At 40.2% G+C, this 18,533-nt stretch overlaps 1 protein-coding gene across 7 annotated transcripts in view; it reads left to right on the top strand.

Moving 5' to 3' along the window:
* TRPS1 (transcriptional repressor GATA binding 1) overlaps positions 1–17,929 on the top strand; it is a 235,687-nt gene extending 217,758 nt beyond the window's left edge. For all 7 annotated transcript variants that reach the window (XM_082235480.1, XM_082235485.1, XM_082235483.1 and 4 more), the window contains 2 exons: positions 12,616–12,738; positions 16,423–17,929. In XM_082235480.1, the coding sequence (XP_082091606.1) occupies positions 12,616–12,738; positions 16,423–17,484 (1,185 nt within the window). In that variant the 3' untranslated portion in view covers positions 17,485–17,929. The remainder of the gene's footprint in view (positions 1–12,615; positions 12,739–16,422) is intronic.
* Positions 17,930–18,533: the final 604 nt, after the last annotated feature.

Raw genomic sequence — 18,533 nt, 5'->3', positions numbered from 1 at the left:
AATCACTATTCTTACTGCATTCTGGGTGCATTGTGTTTGGCAGTATGATCCCATACTCTCTTACCTAATTTTATTTATTGTTCAATTTACATCCCACACTTTCCCCCGGAGGAACTGAGAGCATCAGAATGGGTTGGTGTGTGCACTTGACTTCCGACAAGAGCACAAAGTATGTTTCTGAAATCATTTTAACGAGCCCTTTTAAAAGAACCAAAATAAAACACCACCACAGGTTATCTTTAAACGTTTACATGCTGTGATACGTATCGGTGTCAAGAGCAGCAGTTAGTCCCGCTTCCCCCCTCCCCACGTGCTTGTATTTTGGGCAAAATTATTTCTCAGTTCTGAAGATAACTCACTGTTGCACTTTCTGACACAGATTATACCAACCATATTTAGTAAGACTTTAAGAGAATGCAGTCTGTGCTCAGTATTATAAGCGCAGCACAAGCTTAGTCATTCATCACATATTCCATGCTGAGCAAGAGTTTGTCGAATGGGCACTGTTCCAGGAATAGGGGTTTCAGCAATGGAGGCAAGATTTCAGCAAGGTTCAAAGGCTTGTTCTACGATAAAAAAAAATAACAATGGTAGTGCTGGTCCTGAGAAGAGACAGTGGTTGACTTCCTAAAGTTTCCAGCTGTTATTTGTCTACATCTTCCTTGGATATTTGGCCAATAAGTCTTGGCCACTGCACCAGGTCCACAGTCCCTTTCTCCCATTAAGTGTCTTGTTGATATTTACAAGGGTCAGACTAATTTTTTTTGGGGGGGAGGGGGATATTGGCAGTGCTATTTTTCTAGAAAAAGAGGTGCTGGGACTCACCACGTTCCCTTATAATGGCAACAGTGCCCACCTGAGAGGTGCTGAAAGTGAGTTTCGCTAAGTTCCGTCTGAAAACAAGCCTCTGCATTGGGGAGTGTTCTTCTGGTTCCCAGGAACTACTCCAGTTCAGTGAAATACAGGATTGACCTATAAGTCACAATGAAACACTTGCCACAATGAAAATTGAATTGTCATCCTGATCCTTGGAAGTTAAGCCCCGATGAATTCAATTGATCTTACTTCCAAGTAAAGCAGAACGGCAGCCTACGTTAAGAGTTATGTGGAAACAATAACAGATGCAATTATGAAATAGACCAGCCAAACAAACAAAACATTATAGCATGAAGAAGAAATTAAAACACAATAGAAAGAATAAAATAAAATGTGCTTAAAGTAGCGCTTCTTTCCTGGCGGTGGTGAAGAAGCATTTCTTTTTAATTCTTCGTATTGTCTCAGCAGCTTTTCTTTACATACCAGCAATCAATCCCACTGATCCCATTGAAGCCTGTTTGCCTCAATTGAAATATCCTCCTCACTTTCTTGTAAAAGCCAGATGAAGTTTGCAGCGCTGGATAATTAAAACAAATCTTGAATAAACTGTTTCGTGGAGATAGGAGTTTGATGGCTGGGTATATAAAAATTGTAACCAGATGTTGTGCAGAAGCCACAGCAATATAAAGATCATGAGCCCTTTTTTTTCAGTCCAAAGTAAAAATATTATAATTGAAGTTGTCAGCAGGAGTGAGACTAATGTGCCTGTATTTGATTAAATAATAGTTTATTTAAAATTCAGTGTGGCCCAGAATTGGATGAGACTGAAATAGGAAAAACTCAAATGCACTTTCTTCCCCCCCCCCCAAGGTTTTTTTCTTTTTTGGCTTAAATGAAAGGGGGGGAATAGGCCTTGGTGAAATGTTAACAATTTTGTGTAATATTGCCAATTCCTGTCATTATCAATTCAGTATTTTCACCCCATCAGCATTCTTCAGGAGCGCCTGGTTCCCTGCATTTATTTCTTTTTCACTCATTGACTGGCAGAGCAAAGAAATGAAAGAAACTAAACAATACAAGCATGGAAATGTTAGAGCTGTTTTAGATGTTCTGGAATGCTACATCGAAAGGTTTCATTTCCCGTGACAGAAAAGTCCGTAATTTCATATAAATCACGTTCACATAGCAATGTTCATAGACGTTATTCCGATCTTTTAGGAGAACAGGACTTATTGGAAGTGGCCCCACAGCTATGGAACTCTTTTCCAAGCAGAGGGGGACCAGCTGATATAGTAGGGCAGAACTGTAGAGCCGCCCTTGTGGCATTGGCCTTGCGGCCACTTATTGGGGACAGGGTGGTAAGGCCAAGACTGGCACAAGTCCCAGATTGGCTCTACTGCTGCACCCACGCAGGCCCAATTTTGCTACCACCCTGCTTCACATTTGCACTGTCCTGGTAAATGACATCGGTTCTAGGGCCATCTTTTCCCTACTGCTTTTTGTGGCTAGTCTGTGGACATGTAGTTTTTGGCACAGTCGTGCAATGCTAGTCCCAGTAGCATTTGATGCTGATGTAATACAGTGGTACCTCAGGTTACATACACTTCAGGTTACAGACTCCGCTGACCCAGAAATAGTGCTTCAGGTTAAGAACTTTGCTTCAGGATGAGAACAGAAATTGTTCTCCGGCGGCGTGGCAGCAGCAAGAGGCCCCATTAGCTAAAGTAGTGCTTCAGGTTAAGAACAGTTTCAGGTTAAGCATGGACCTCCGCAACGAATTACCGTAAGTGCCATATTTTTCGCTCTATAACACGCACCCGACCATAACACGCACATAGTTTTTAGAGGAGGAAAATCCGTAGGCATGCCACCCGTAGGCATTCCCTCCATAACACGCACAGACATTTCCCCTTACTTTTTAGGAGGAAAAAAGTGAGTGTTATGGTGCAAAAAATCCGGTACTTAACCTGAGGTACCACTGTAAACTGTTACCAAAAAAAATAAGATCTGGCCCTCTCTGAAAAAAGTTTGGGCACCCCTGCCTGAGGTATCTTTCTAGACAGCATACATGGGAGCAGAATTGACCACTGGTGTGTGTGTGTGTGTGTGTGTGCCTGTGTGTGATGAGGTTAGGTGTGTGTGTGTGTGTGTGTGTGTGTGTGTGTGTGTGTGTGTAGTGGCAAGACATGGTGTAAGTGGGTAGGTTTGTGGAGTGTGTGCTTGGTCGCTGGGTGCAGCTGTGTGGCTGTAGTTAAGGGCTAGATGTAGTTGTGGTGTTGGGGTGTCTGTGTGATTGCAGGGAGTACTCGGGTGTGGTGTCCATAACAATTTCTCAGGACCCTAAAACATAGGTGATCACTTGCCTAACAGCTTCACCCCACATAATTAAAGGAATCTGCATTGCACAGAGCAGCCACTAGGTGACTCCCACTGCAAATACTGTACTCTGGGCAAAATGTTCACTTCAAACTTGAATCTGTGCATGCCCTGCTTTGTGTTTCCATTAGCTTCATTTTAATGTAAACCTCTTTGTAAGAAACATTATTAAATACAATCAAAGAAACAAACCCTGTCATATACTTTAATGGGGCAGAGAACCCTTAATAACTTTTGAATCACTACCCAGAATTTGATCAAACCATTGAAGAAATGACTTCCTTGGCAAGCATAATAAAACACCTCAATACTTTTAAACAGAATTGCAAAGAAATATATAGCATACCTATTTATTAATATAATATAATAATATAATATAATAATATAATATAATAATATAATATAATATAATATAATATAATATAATATAATATAATATAATATAATATAATATAATATAATAATAATAATAATATAAATGTAGTGCATTTTCTGAATGAAATTCTACTGATTCAGAATTCGCCAATGACCTGTTACATTGTTTATTACATCCTGTTACTTGTAATCTTGCCAGACTCTTTTGAATTAAGGTTACATCAACTCATACACCCAAATCCTAGCCTAAAGTACTGTACAGGGGGGAAGTTATTTTTGCTACAGCAGAGTAATACAGGAACTTTTCAGGATGCTCAAACCTATGTACACCTATCTTGGAATAAACCCCATGGAGCAAAGTGAGACTTGAAACAGACATAGGATTGGGCTGCATGACACTTTTAAGGGTTACACAGACTTGATTATCTAAAAGTGAATCTGTACACTGTTCATATGTACACTCTGTAGACAACTCTTAAGTCTTTTGTCCTCATGGTATATAAAATGCCAAATATGTCATCTTAATTGCAAATAACTTCAAGCAGCTCATGTTTCAGTTCACTGAAATGATGAGCAAATTCTGACGGGAACTGGTAGAATTTCAAGCGAGTCTTAGAATTTTACCTGACAGTTACATTGTTGGTTTTTAGAGAAAGGAAGCATGGACCCAAATAATTGGAAGATGCCTTTCAGTTAACCACTGAGAGGGAAGCCTTGAGGAAGAGAGGGAACTCTCAAAGCTAGTGCCATTATGAACAATTTTCCACATTCTCTTTTTTTCCCTTTTTTTTAAAAGATATTTATTGAAATTTCAAAAATTATATATAAAAAAGACAGTAATACAGACAGAACACAGACAAAAACAAGTATAATTTCAGTCCCTTATTTTCTTATAACTTACTTCCATGACCTCCTCATACCTCCCCTTTCTGTATCCCAATTTTGAATTATTAATTCAGCAAGTCCTCTCCCTTAATTTCATTTAGTTTTTAACCTTTCTTTTCTTTTAACTTAGTCATTACAGCTGTAAACCATTTAATTTCAATTTTCCACATTCTCACACCCAGAGACTGGTCTGGAAATATGATGATGATAATAATAATAATAATAATGATGATGATGATGATGATGATGATGATGATATGTATTTATATCCCACCAGAACCGGGCTCAGGGTGGCTAACATCAAAATATATAATACATTAAGACATAAAATTCAGCAATCAACTTGTTCATTCCTCTTCAGATTCAACCTCTCACTTTCACACCTCCTTCTGTGCTCTTCCCTGCATCTGGAATGTTCTGTAGTCTCTGTTCATCAAGCCATCTTTTCCTCCCTTCTCAAAATCAAAAACCCTGCCCCTCCTATTAGTTTTGGTAGAGTTAAACTGTGATCCTTGTATCAAGGACTATGCTCGTTCTGTATTCTGTACAGGTCGTATCACACTCTTGGTGCTAAATGCATGTTTTTTGTATTCTAGTGCTGCTCCTCTTGTTCCTACTAGCATAGCCAAAAGTACTACTAAGGAAAGTAAATGAATACATTTGTTTTGAACTAAATCCCTTTAGGTTTTGTGGTGATTGCAATAATTTAACCATACCTATGATTGAGATTTAGCCTGGTTTACATTAGACTCTGAAATTCGGAACCAGCACATCCTCCAGGAAAATCATTTAGCACTTCTGCAATGCTGCTCTTGTGATACTACAGAGTACGCACAGTTTGTAAGTTTGCCTCTTTTCCAACGTATCTGCTGCTTAATGCTGCATATCTTTGGCATTGTCTGTTACTCTCAAGTTGTGCCATTGTGGTCGATGATAATTGGCTTGGAGAAATTATTTCAAAGGCTGCAACCCATCGCCTTCCCAAAATTAAACACGGCTTTATTTATTCATTAAGAACATTTGTATCCTGCTCTTCAGCCAAAAAAGTGTTCCAGAGTGGCTTGCATTCAGTCAGTATTTAATTTGAGCAAAACAATACATTTGGGCATGACACAGTAGTTAAAGACACATTTTCCTCCTAATTACAAACCCTCATTTTGTGTTTTTATATATGGGACTCTCAAAAAAATATGACTAATTTTGAAAATCCTTCTGGTACTATCCTAGTAAAACTAGGGTAGTACTAGATGTTCATTGTGTTTGGTTTTCATGGCTAAACTAGTGGTATGTAGGGTCCAAAATACCAGAACCCTTATTGCTGAAAACATATACCTTTTTCATGCCTCTTCAAAGCCGTTGCTTCTCTGATTTGCTGTGAACTTGCTCTTATTCTCACTCTGGATAGGGATCCTTTTCTGCTTCCTATTGGCTCCTAGTGAAACAGTAATCGCATAGTGAACTCAATGGCAATCATTCTAGCTCACGGGTGTCCAGAGGCAGGGCCATTGGCATCCATTGGCATCCGAGGCTCACTCCCCAGAAACTGCAGGGTTCCCCACATGTGAATAATGCATGTTCCAGTGGAAAAACCCAAGACATTGCAGTCACTAAAAATGCAAATCCATTTCCCTGTGTCTGGGTTGATCTGTCTTTTCATGGCTTCCTCATGCTTCTTTTCCATGCAAAACTTTTGGAACATGCTCAGAGACTAAATACAGTCTTCTCTTTAAATTCTCACTAAGCTTTCTTTTCCCTTAAATGAATGTATCAGGAAGCTTTCCTGTAAGATAAGTTTGCTATTTTCCTGGAAACGCTTTGAGAAAGGGGGAGAGGTATTATCCACAAACCTGAAGTGGTTTTTTTTCGTAGTTGGCTTTCCTCCAAATTATAAACAGCTGAACTGATTTAAATAAAGTTTTGTGTTTTCTGTTTTTTTAAAAACCACTTCACATCTGGGCTGGCCAATTTGTGTGCCAAATTTCAGCCCGATGTGATTTGAGACAACTGAGATATTAAACACCCCAACCTAGGAACTAAAATGGAAATACTGACAGACCCTTAACTGTAGTGGTCCCTTCAGGCAGTGTTATTATAATGTACTGGCTATAAGGATCCACATAATTAAAGATTGACGCAGCAGAAACATAGTTTCAATTATAGACCCTTTGGGCTTCTTTTCCCAAGCACGTACAGGAAATCTACATGGATAACTCCAATTAGTAACAAGTGGCGTTGATGGGAATCCAGACCCCTTCATCTTTGTTCAGGGACATGTTCAGAAGTGCTGCTAGGAGGTTCTGTTAGGGCTGGGATAAAAGGTGGGACGCATGAAATGGGATGCAAATGGCTAATGCAGACATAGGCAGTGTGGTATCCTGCAAAGGTTGGTGGACTACAACTCCCATAATCTCTGACCATTGGCCATGCTGACTGGAGCCAATGGGAATTGTATTCCAATGGCATCTGGAGTGAGAGGTAAATAAATACCCTTCGCTTAGAGAAGGATCTGAAAAAAAAAATTTGAAGTGTGAATGTTTTATTCTGGGTTGTTTTGTTCTCACGCCATACTTTTAAAGGACATGGTTTCCCCCCAAAGAATCCTGGGAACTGTAATTTGATTGTAGCCCTGTGATGAGGGATAAGCTACAGTTATGCCTGTTAAAGTGGTATGAATGTGCTTTAAATGCATGGGTTTCAGGTTTTCTAAGAAATAAGTTGTTATTGCTGGAATTATCTTTAGAAAAGGAATTGTGAGTTTTACTGGTGATCATTCAGGGTGGGCTGGGGATCCTAACATTGGCTCATGCTATGCTTTGTCCTATTCTAGGAATTGTAGTTGCAGAAACAGGCACTGCAGAAAATTCATCCCCTACCTTTAAAAAAAAAAACAACCCCACTCAGGAACAAGAGATAGATTGGGAACTGAACAATCACATTTAGCAAAATAACAATAGAGAAAATTGACACAAATAGAGAAGATACAATCAAATAAAATAATGCTTTTCTCCATGTTTCACAACTCTCTGTGATGGTTTAGGATCAGGTTGGGCATTAAGGAATTTAATGCACCTATAAGGCAGCTGGCCTCGGGTACTTGGTCTGCTGACCACACATACACAGAATTTAGTTTGGTATTGCAAGCCAGAGAATAACTTTTGGAGGAAACACCACTCAGTTTGTAATAGAATCATAGAGTTGGAAGAGACCACAAGGGCCATCGAGTCCAACCCCCTGCCAAGCAGGAAACACCATCAGAGCACTCCTGACATATGGTTGTCAAGCCTCTGCTTAAAGACCTCCAAAGAAGGAGACTCCACCACACTCCTTGGCAGCAAATTCCACTGTCGAACAGCTCTTACTGTCAGGAAGTTCTTCCTAATCTTTAGGTGGAATCTTCTTTCTTTCACAAAAGTGAAGGGTTACCGATTAGACAAATTTGTATTCTCAACGAGGAAATTACAGACTTCAGTGGCACTAGTAAACCCTTTTTGGGGGAATCAAGTAGTATCTAAATTGAAGAAGATGAAGAAGCTCCAATCTGTTCATCATCCAGGTTATGAAGAACATTACACTGTTTACACAGAAACTAGGAAGTGTTTTTTAAAATATATTTTTATTTATTTTATATAAAATAACAGCCATTTAACACAGGAAGAAATAGGTTAGATGGGTCATACTGGTTCCAGACAATACATTTCCTGAATTACTTTGCTTTCCAATGTGTAATAAATAGCTTCTACTTATCCTGTTAGAGATTTTACATCCTTTCCACTTGGTTAACTTAATCAGTTCTAAAACAATCCAATCTCTAAGTAAGAGCTGGATGCACCTCCAGATTTTTTTCCCTTTTTGAAATTACCGTATTTTTTGCACCATAACACTCACTTTTTTCCTCCTAAAAAGTAAGGGGAAATGTCTCTGCGTGTTATGGAGGGTATGCCTACGGGTGGCATGCCTACGGATTTTCCTCCTCTAAAAACTACGTGCGTGTTATGGTCGGGTGCGTGTTATAGAGCGAAAAATACGGTATTTCCAGTCTTGTCACAGAAAATACAACAACTTTCCAATAATTTCCATGTCCACATTTTCCCCCACACAATCTATCAAGTAATAAAGTAAGATTACTTTCTTCTAGCTACAGCCTGTGTAATTTTATACCGTTGTGATTTTGGGTGCAAGTTACAGCACTTGTGAGCTCTGTGTTGCTTTTCAGAATGGCTCATGGCCCAAAGATATAAAAGAAGGCACAGAACCATTAACTTAAATCCAAATAAACATCACTTTATTGATTAGGAGCAGAGAAGTTGAATTTAACCTCTCCTCTGGCCTTATCTGGCATGTCTTCATTAATCCCAGTCGCTATGGCAGGCTAGTTCATTGCTACACAGTTTAGCTTGAATTTAGTTGCGTCTTGGCATGTATTTGATGAAATAACTATGTGTCTCATGTAATTGTGTTTTCTCCTTTAAATTTTGGTCACACTGACAAGCACTCAGTAGCAAGGAAGAATCTTCATTTTAAAGACTCTTAATCTCAGGGTTGTGAGTTCGAGCCCTGTGTTGGGCAAAAGATTCCTGTATTGCAGCAGGTTTGACTAGATGACCCTCATGGTTCCTCCCAAATCTACAGTTCCATGATTCTATTACTCTATTTACACTTAAAGGTAAAGGTAAAGGTACCCCTGCCCGAACGGGCCAGTCTTGACAGACTCTGGGGTTTGTGCGCCCATCTCACTCAAGAGGCCGGGGGCCAGCGCTGTCCGGAGACACTTCCGGGTCACGTGGCCAGCGTGACAAAGCTGCATCTGGCGAGCCAGCGCAGCACACGGAACGCCGTTTACCTTCCCGCTGGTAAGCGGTACCTATTTATCTACTTGCACCCGGGGGTGCTTTCGAACTGCTAGGTTGGCAGGCGCTGGGACCGAGCAGCGGGAGCGCACCCCGCCGCGGGGATTTGAACCGCCGACCTTTCGATCGGCAAGCCCTAGGCGCTGAGGCTTTTACCCACAGCGCCACCCGCGTCCCCTATTTACACTTAGGGTCAAGCAAATTCAACCACCATTGAATTGCATGGTGTGCCAGGTGCACAGATAATTTTTCACTCCATATTTTTGCATAATATACAACACAGTAATTGTAAACAGTCATTCCCGATCAGGAAACTGCCTTCACAAATAATTCATTCCAAATAATCCCTTCGCCTTAAAGTGTTCTACAAATAATAATCACATCATTTATTTTATGGCGGGGTTTTTTTGTTTTTAGGTTTCCCCAGGGTTTCAGTGGTGTAGATAGGTAATTAACCTTCTATGCATATATAGATACTTAATAGATAAACTAATAGTTAATTGATAATGAATCATTTTAGGCATATAAATAATAGGCATTCTATGCATATTCCCCAAAAGGCCACCTGCCCCTGTATTGACCTGTAAGATTACTTAGATCACCTGGGTAAATTCCACTAAGGCACCACATCCTACAGAGGAATAACCCCAAAACAGGCATTTTCTGCCCCTTTCCCCTTTTTTAGGGACTGCTCTTCCCCTTGCCCTTTGCCTTGCAAAGACTTATTTCTTTGCCCAGGATTCCCCTGACCCGTGAGATGAGATGTTGTTTTATGTGTTTAAATCCCCCGAATTCCTGTTTTATTTGTTTTTCTTATATTTTTTGTTAATAGTCTTTATATTGCTGTTCTATTGGTGTTTAATTTTTTAAGGTTGGTTTTAAAGGATGGCGATATAGATAGATAGATAGATAGATAGATAGATAGATAGATAGATAGATAGAGGTACTTCAGGTTACATATGCTTCAGGTTACAGACTCCGCTAACTCAGAAATATTACCTCGGGTTAAGAACTTTGCTTCAGGATGAGAACAAAAATTGTGCTCCGGCGGCACGGCAGCAGCGGGAGGCCCCATTAGCTAAAGTGGTGCTTCAGGTTAAGAACAGTTTCAGGTTAAGAACAGACCTCCTGAACGAATTAAGTACTTAACCTGAGGTACCACTGTATATCACTTTCTATATTGTACACTACTTAGAGCCAAGCTGAACCGAGCGACCTCTGGTCCTCCAAACATGATTGGACTACAGTCCCTATCAGACCCATCCAGCATGGCCGATGGCCAGGGATGACTGGAGTTGTTGCCCAGTGGCAACTGGAGGAACAAAGTTTTCCCAGACACGGCTTAAAGATTTTTCAATATTAACTGGTTTATAAATGCACATGTTTATAAATGCATAGTACATTATGAAACAATTGGACATGGAGTGGTCCTATTGTACTGAGACATAGGTGAGACAATGAGGTGTAATTATGATTATGATTTAGTGGTTTTTGGTTGGAGGGGTGGGACCAGGAGATCATTCCGTTAGCATTCTTGATTTTATTACCTCGACTTGAAGCAAGACAACCTGCTACACTAATGAAATTGTGTTCTTGGTTTAAAAGGGCAATTGTTAGGCTGACTTTGGTGCTCACCGAAAAACATTTCCCCAGTCTTGTTAAATTATTGCTCTCATTTTAGATTTTTATGGCCGTGTAGGTTACCTGCCCTCGTTTCCCCGTGTTTCATTCATTTTCCTCGTATTGGTGATTAATGGGGGATGTCGAACGTTAGAGTGAGCAGGCATCAGCAAATGCAAGATCATAATTAGTTTAGCTGACGAGGGCCTCTGATAGCGCTTGCATCTGGATGGAAAAATTACCCTATAGGGAACTGGCTGATCACCAGGTCTTTTTAGTGATACATTGTGAAACACCCGATGAATCAAATGCCCTTTCGATGCCAAGAAAGTGTTCCATACTCCAAGCCAAAATTATGTCTGCAAAAAGCTTTCCATTTGAAATGTATCAGAGTACAATTATAACCATTGTATTTTCTTGGCACTGATAGCCCCCCTTCCCTACAGTATGGCGTAAAGTTAAATAAATTACTTAAATTTGATGAAACCTTGAAATTTTGATTTACAGGACTGGTAATTTTTTAATTTAGAACAAAATCAGTTTAATCTTTTAGTGAAACTGTTTTCCCTCCACACTTGTGCAGGGCAGAGAACATTTAATAAAAGTTTGTAAAAAAGAAAGAAAGAAACCAATGTTGAAATGATTTTTTATTTTATTTTTTGCATGGGGGGGCAGGGAGGCAGAACAAGACAGCCATGTCATTGTTGTTAGCAGTTGTGCCCACAAACACAGCCTGGTTTTTTTTCCCCTTGTGGTGTTCTTATTGAAATGAAAAGTTTAATGATATCATTATGTCACCGAAGGAATTTAACAAGCTTCTCTGGTCAGCGCTGCCCGATGCTGAACAAGATGGAATATTAGTAAATGTTGCATGGGCTATTAGTAAAGCTGTATAGCTCAGTCAACAGTCCAGTTAATGTTCATTTTGCATTTGGAAAAGTTTTGCCTTTACTAAATTAAAACGAAAGTAAAAAAATCTCTCCACTGATAAGGTGGTATTGCCTAGTTTCATACGAAGTTCAGAAGTGGTATCATTAACAATGCCATATTTTTCACCGATGAAATTAGGCCATGGTCTCAGTCAGCTGTGGGAAATAGAAAGTAGCATAAGTGGATTTTAGTTTTATGCTAACCTATGTGGGAATTACATTCAGTATTGTGTATATTGTTAATAACGCATAGGCTCTTTTACAAGAACTGGAATGAGACAAACGAACTGGAATCACACATACACACACACACGTGCACACACGCACGCACACACACACACACACTATTTGTAGTTAATACTTATAATTAAAATAGTGAAATCCTTGCAAAAAGCAGCTAGCAAGATCAGCAGAGATCATTTTGTGTCAAAATAGAATATTGAAATTCCGAGTTCAGAATCCAGTCATTAGAAGGGCACAGACACTAAAGTTCAAAAAGTTAAAGCTGTTACCGGGTTGGGGGGTGGAGAGGGAAGTGGTGGTATTTCGCACACCTCATCCATCACTGTAGGGTAAATTGTAATGAAAATCAGCGGTCCCTATTAAGCGCAATTGAACCTGACCTCATTATGGGCAGTGTGGTTTTTATGCTATCAATTGTTGCCAGCCTAGAGACAAAACTCCTGTGTTGATTTGTCCTAACTCCACAGATCACGTGACTTAGCCTTTGACCTTGTGTCCCCCCCCCTTTATTTTCCCCGTTTCAGAGACGTAGAGGCTCAGGAGTTTTCTGTGCCAACTGCCTGACCACAAAGACCTCTCTCTGGCGGAAGAATGCAAATGGAGGATATGTATGCAACGCGTGTGGTCTCTACCAGAAGCTTCACTCGGTAGGAAGAACTTACTCGTTTTATGCAGGAAAGGTTTTCGGCAGCTAGGCTGAAGTAGGGCAGCTGCGGTTAATTTCCTAACTGCATTCCCACCTCCCCCTTTTTTCTTCTTCTTCCCAACGCGGCCACTCTGGGATCAGATGTGATTCATTATGGAACATGCTGATACACCACGGAGAGGCGTCTATGCTGGAGATTACCAATGAGGCATTAATTATTTTGATACAAAATAAAGAATAAAAGTGGGGGCGTTTCCTCCTCCCACCCAAGAAGTTCACAGAAATATGTTGCAACAGAACTTGTCAAGATCCCCTCATATTGATCACAAAGGGGGAAGCTTGTAGCTCAGTGGCAGAGCTGATGAAGGAAGAAGGACTCAGTTTCTGTCCCAGGTATCTCCAGGTAGAGTGGGAAGATACGCCTGTCAGAAAGCAGCTGCCAATCATTGTAAACAGCACTGAACTTCTGGATGCTCTGATGGATAGAAAGCAGAAAGATGTCCCTTGTTAACATCTAGCTCCAGCCTAATAACTGAGCTTCAGGGCAATATTTTGGTTCCCAACAACGTATGGTCAAGGGACATACTGTCCTGTTCCAATGAACATAGCTTAGTTTATGCCAACCTGCTCCACCCTTCCCTTTTGATTCACTGCAGGACTTCCTGGCTTAATTAACCCTAGTTTCCCATTACATCTGAACTGGTAAACCATAGTTACCAGAAACTCAAGAAGCCACGATCTTAAGCCCAATCAGAAATGTGGTTTAAGACCTTGGCTTGTTCCAGTTCTGGTAACACATTTTGAACCACTTTGAGGTTTTCTTCTTACCATCAAGCGGCATATAAATATTACAAAATAAAGGAAAATAGACATAAGAGAAAGCTATGATTAATCAACCCTAATACCAGATATTAGCCAGATTTCAATGGCCCATATAAGAGCATTCCTTGAACAAATAAATAAAATTATTGGGTGGCATTCACCTAAACAGCCCCATCAGTGGAAGTGCTGTGTAAGGACTTCTGCTTGCACAATAGGACTTCCCCCCACATTCCCCCGTATCTGCTGAAATTGGCTTATGGGGGAGAACCCCAGAACAGCACAGGGGATGGGGGGCAAGCAGGTTATTCCATCTGGCAAGCTGCAGTGCTTTCACAGGCAGGACAATTGGAAGAATGCAATGTTGACTTCACCCAATTGTATGAGAGTTCATGCAATTTTATGAGAGTTTTAATCCTGACTTTTAGTGTGAAATAGTTTGTTGTAGTTTACTTAACAACATATTCACACAGATGGCAAATTCAATCTAAATATAATTTCATCTGGCGCCTTTTTTAATTCTATTTAATTTTTGATCCACTGTTTATATCTTGTCTTGGAATATTGCTGTACTTCCTCTTTTGCATCTTTTGATCCCCCCTTTCTTAGAAGTGATGGAAGACATTGTTAGTTTTGTCAGATTGTGTGTGTTTGCTTGTGTGTGTGTAATGTGTACACACACACACACACACACACAGAGAGAGAGAGAGAGAGTAAATACATTATAGCTACAATTTTAGATATTTTGAATTAAAAGGTATCATAAAACATGCAAAGTAATCCTAATAAATGTATGCTGGCAGCATTGCTAATTGGTTATAAGTTGTAAAACCTTTATTTCATTAGCACAGAGCTAAGATAACACCATCTTTAGTAGCAGTATTGGAGCATCGTAGTGAGATGTTATTTGATGTACGCTGACATTAATGAGTTCAATTTAACTGCCCAATCAAAGCCCATAGATATAATTAACCCTGCTAGGCTGTGACAGACAGAAACACACTGAAATAAATGTAGATATTTAGAGGGTTGGTTTTTTTCCCCCTCCCATTTTTACAAAGCTATATAAACACAGGAAATTTCGGACTCCTCAGTAACACAGTTTGAACTGGAAGTAAATTAGTATATAAACTGTAGCAAATATGGATAGATCTCACTTTCAGAAATAGCTTGCAAATTAATTCACACCCTAATATTCTCTCCCCCACCCCATTATAACAACTGCCTCTTTATGTAGTGAAAGGGATTTGGCCGTGGGCTTCTCATTGCCCCAGTGTTCAAAGTGATGGTCAGGTTTTGCTACCAAATTGCCTCTCTACTGTGTCTCCTAGAACACAACAGAAGCCCTTTAGAACTGAAGTGGCATTAAAAATAAAAACAGCAATTGACAGAAATTGAGATCAGTGGTGTATCTGGCATGTACTTCCACAGTGGATTTATTCCCCTCGTCCAGCCCATCTCCATAATATACACAGTCCTAAGTCCCATTTCTCAGTGGTACTAGAAAGCGTGGGAACCAGTGAGTAGTTGAGTATGTCTGTATGTTTGTATGTTCGTATCTTCCCTTTCTTCCATGACGTAACTGAATATATGATATACATATATATATATATATAGGTTTACCAGGCAGTTTCCCATCCTGGCACCACATATGTGTGTTTTACAGTGAACAGGAGTGATGAGCAAGCAAAAAGAGAACCCATACTCGCCATTCTGGCATGTGCTACACTAGAGTACATCAAAGATTACAAGTTTAAAAAGGCAGAAATATTCATGCAGAGATGTTATTTAATGTAACAATAGATATATGTAAAGCATTTTTAAACTATCCCAGTAAAAGAGAATTGAGTGTTCAACTTACTTGCCTGAACTTTGGGACCTTATATCATAATCATATTATTTCCTGCCCCACAGTTCCTCTTTGCTTACTGAGGAGCTTGCACTTCCAAGAACCGAATCATAGAGTGGGAAATTCAACCACTACTGGTTTATTTCTTATGAAATAAAAGTTTTCACTTCTTATTAAACACCTAAATCATAGTGAATATTCAAAATTAGATTTTTAATAGAATAAAGCTTGAGAGGCAATCACCGACACAGCTTGTTTGACTTCAAAAAAGAGGCTAGAGAGTTGTGGGGTGAAGGAGCCATGTGAAGCAAGCAGACCCCTCTGGAAAGGGGCTGGTAAGGAAGTTGGCTTGTTTCACGTGTTGGTTTAAAAATGCTGATATGCATAATTCATGAGTGACAATCATAGTCACTTAAAACACTGATCTTCAACAAGGGGTCATGATATCCAAGGAACTTAAGGTGAGAAGGGAAAATAGGGAGGGAGACAGGGGAAATTATCCTGGTCCAATAAACCATGGTTTTTCAGTCCAGCAACAAGTTGTGTGCCTCCTTCCCTTCCTCTCTGTCTCACATATTTGGCTTCAACAAATCTGTCTTGGTTTCTTACCAACTGGGAGATCAAACCAAGATCAGATTTAAGATCTTGTAGTTGAGAATATCCTCAGTCAATATGGTCGTTATTAGGAATTTTCTGCACTCAGGGGACTCTTGAAAGTAACATAAAAAGTTGTTAGGGTGGAGAGATTTGATACTGGCTAAAGCACTTTGATACCAGCTAAACCATTGAAAGGGGGGCGTTGACACATTTTTAATTATATAAAATTAAGGAGTCGGTTTCCAGTGCTTGCTTTGACCTCCTGTCTTCCTGATTTGAGGAAGCCATTTCTTTAAGCTGTTTCCCTGCAATGGCTTGATGTGGTTCAGCAACTATAACTGGGGATTTGCACAAGCAGTTCTGCAAAGCTTTGCTTAGCAATGCTCGTTTATTTATGATGTTATTGTGTTTTATATGCAGACTCCCAGGCCTTTAAACATCATTAAGCAGAACAACGGTGAGCAGATCATTAGGAGACGAACGAGAAAGCGCCTTAACCCGGAGGCACTGCAGGCTGAGCAGCTAAACAAACAGCAGAGAGGGAACAGTGAGGAACAAGTCAACGGCAGCCCGTTAGATAGGAGGTCAGAGGATCATATAACAGAAGGTCACCAGAGAGAAATCCAGCTTCCCAGCCTGAGTAAATATGAAGCCCAGGGCTCATTGACTAAAAGCCATTCTGCTCCGCAGTCAATATTGGTCAGCCAAACTCTGGATATTCACAAAAGGATGCAACCTTTGCACATTCAGATAAAAAGTCCTCAGGAAAGTACCGGAGACCCAGGCAATAGTTCCTCTATATCAGAAGGAAAAGGAAGCTCAGAGAGAGGCAGCCCAATAGAGAAATACATGAGACCTGCTAAGCATCCGAACTATTCGCCACCCGGAAGCCCCATTGAAAAGTACCAGTACCCACTCTTTGGGCTTCCATTTGTACACAATGACTTTCAAAGTGAAGCTGATTGGCTGAGATTCTGGAGTAAATATAAGCTGTCCGTTCCCGGGAATCCACACTACTTGAGTCATGTGCCTGGCCTACCAAATCCTTGCCAAAACTATGTGCCTTATCCCACCTTTAATCTGCCTCCTCATTTTTCAGCTGTCGGATCTGATAATGACATTCCTCTAGATTTGGCGATAAAACATTCCAGACCTGGGCCAACTGCAAATGGTGCCTCCAAGGAGAAAGCGAAGGCACCGCCAAATGTAAAAAATGAAGGTCCCTTGAATGTAGTCAAAACAGAGAAAGTTGACCGAAGTACTCAAGATGAGCTGTCAACCAAGTGTGTGCACTGTGGCATTGTCTTTCTGGATGAAGTGATGTATGCCTTGCATATGAGTTGCCATGGTGACAGTGGACCTTTTCAGTGCAGCATATGCCAATATTTTTGCACGGACAAGTATGACTTCACAACACACATCCAGAGGGGCCTACACAGGAACAATGCACAAGCTGAAACGAATGGCAAATCTAAAGAGTAAAGATAAATAAAATAAAATAAACCTTAGCACTTAGCACAATTAAACAGAAATAGGTTTCCTTGATGGGAATTCAATAGCTTGTAATGTCTTATTAAGCACTTCATATAGCAAGCATGCCTTATCCAGTATACAATCCTTCGTTCTTTTTCTTCCCTCCTTTCCCTTCCTCTAGACAAAAAAAAAAAAGTTACCAAGAAGGAAAAGCAAAATGGATGGCAGCTGGAATTGGGGGTTAAGGGATATTTACTTGGGACCCGTCCACCAAAACTATACAGAAGACACTATATCAGGGCAAGTCTCTTCAGGGGGGGGGACCCTAATCAGACAACTAATGCTTTTCGTTCTTGTAGCTGGCTAGAATGCAAAGATGTATAATGCAGGTGTACAGTAACATATGCACACTGTATAGCAAAATGGACTTGTTAAATAAACTGATGTCCAGAAATCTAGTAGTATTTTTTTTCCTCATTTGGGTTCACTTTGGCCTTATTAGAGCATCCGACAGCATCCACCATTTCTGCAATCTGGAGGTAGTATTTTCTCCAGACGTCACTCATGCAAAACCAGCCGGTAGCTACCATTTTGATGGCTATCGCCTTGCAGTCTACAACAGTACTCCCCAATCTATCAAGGTCTAGTGCAATAGTAGATCGAATAGGTACCTGCAGACCCAGGAACAATCATCAGGAGCATTCAAAATCATGAAAACCTCAGTGTAATGCTCCTTCCCTTGCAATCTGAAAACTTTTTTTAAAATGAAAAAGAATCTCAGGAAAGGTTAAAGTTAAATGGCGCTGGTGTCGGGGAAAAAGAAAAAGAAAACCTATATATTTGTAGTCCATACCTTCTCCTTTCCAGTCTGAAAGATGTGAGAAGGCCCTTTAAAATAGATATTGTGCTGGTGTTCATTAATTTCCAGCCCAGTACAGGCCCCAGGGTTGCAAACTACATCTCAGGGGTTTCTGAGTAACGTGCTTTGGCCAAAATACAGGTTTTGGAGTAACATTCTGTAGAAAAGTGCTCTGCCTGGCGACTTCTCTCTTATATGG

This window comes from Podarcis vaucheri, assembly GCF_965113315.1.
Source record: "Podarcis vaucheri genome assembly, chromosome: 8".
Taxonomy (NCBI): Eukaryota; Metazoa; Chordata; class Lepidosauria; order Squamata; family Lacertidae; genus Podarcis; species Podarcis vaucheri.
This window is presented reverse-complemented; position numbering and strand designations above follow the sequence as displayed.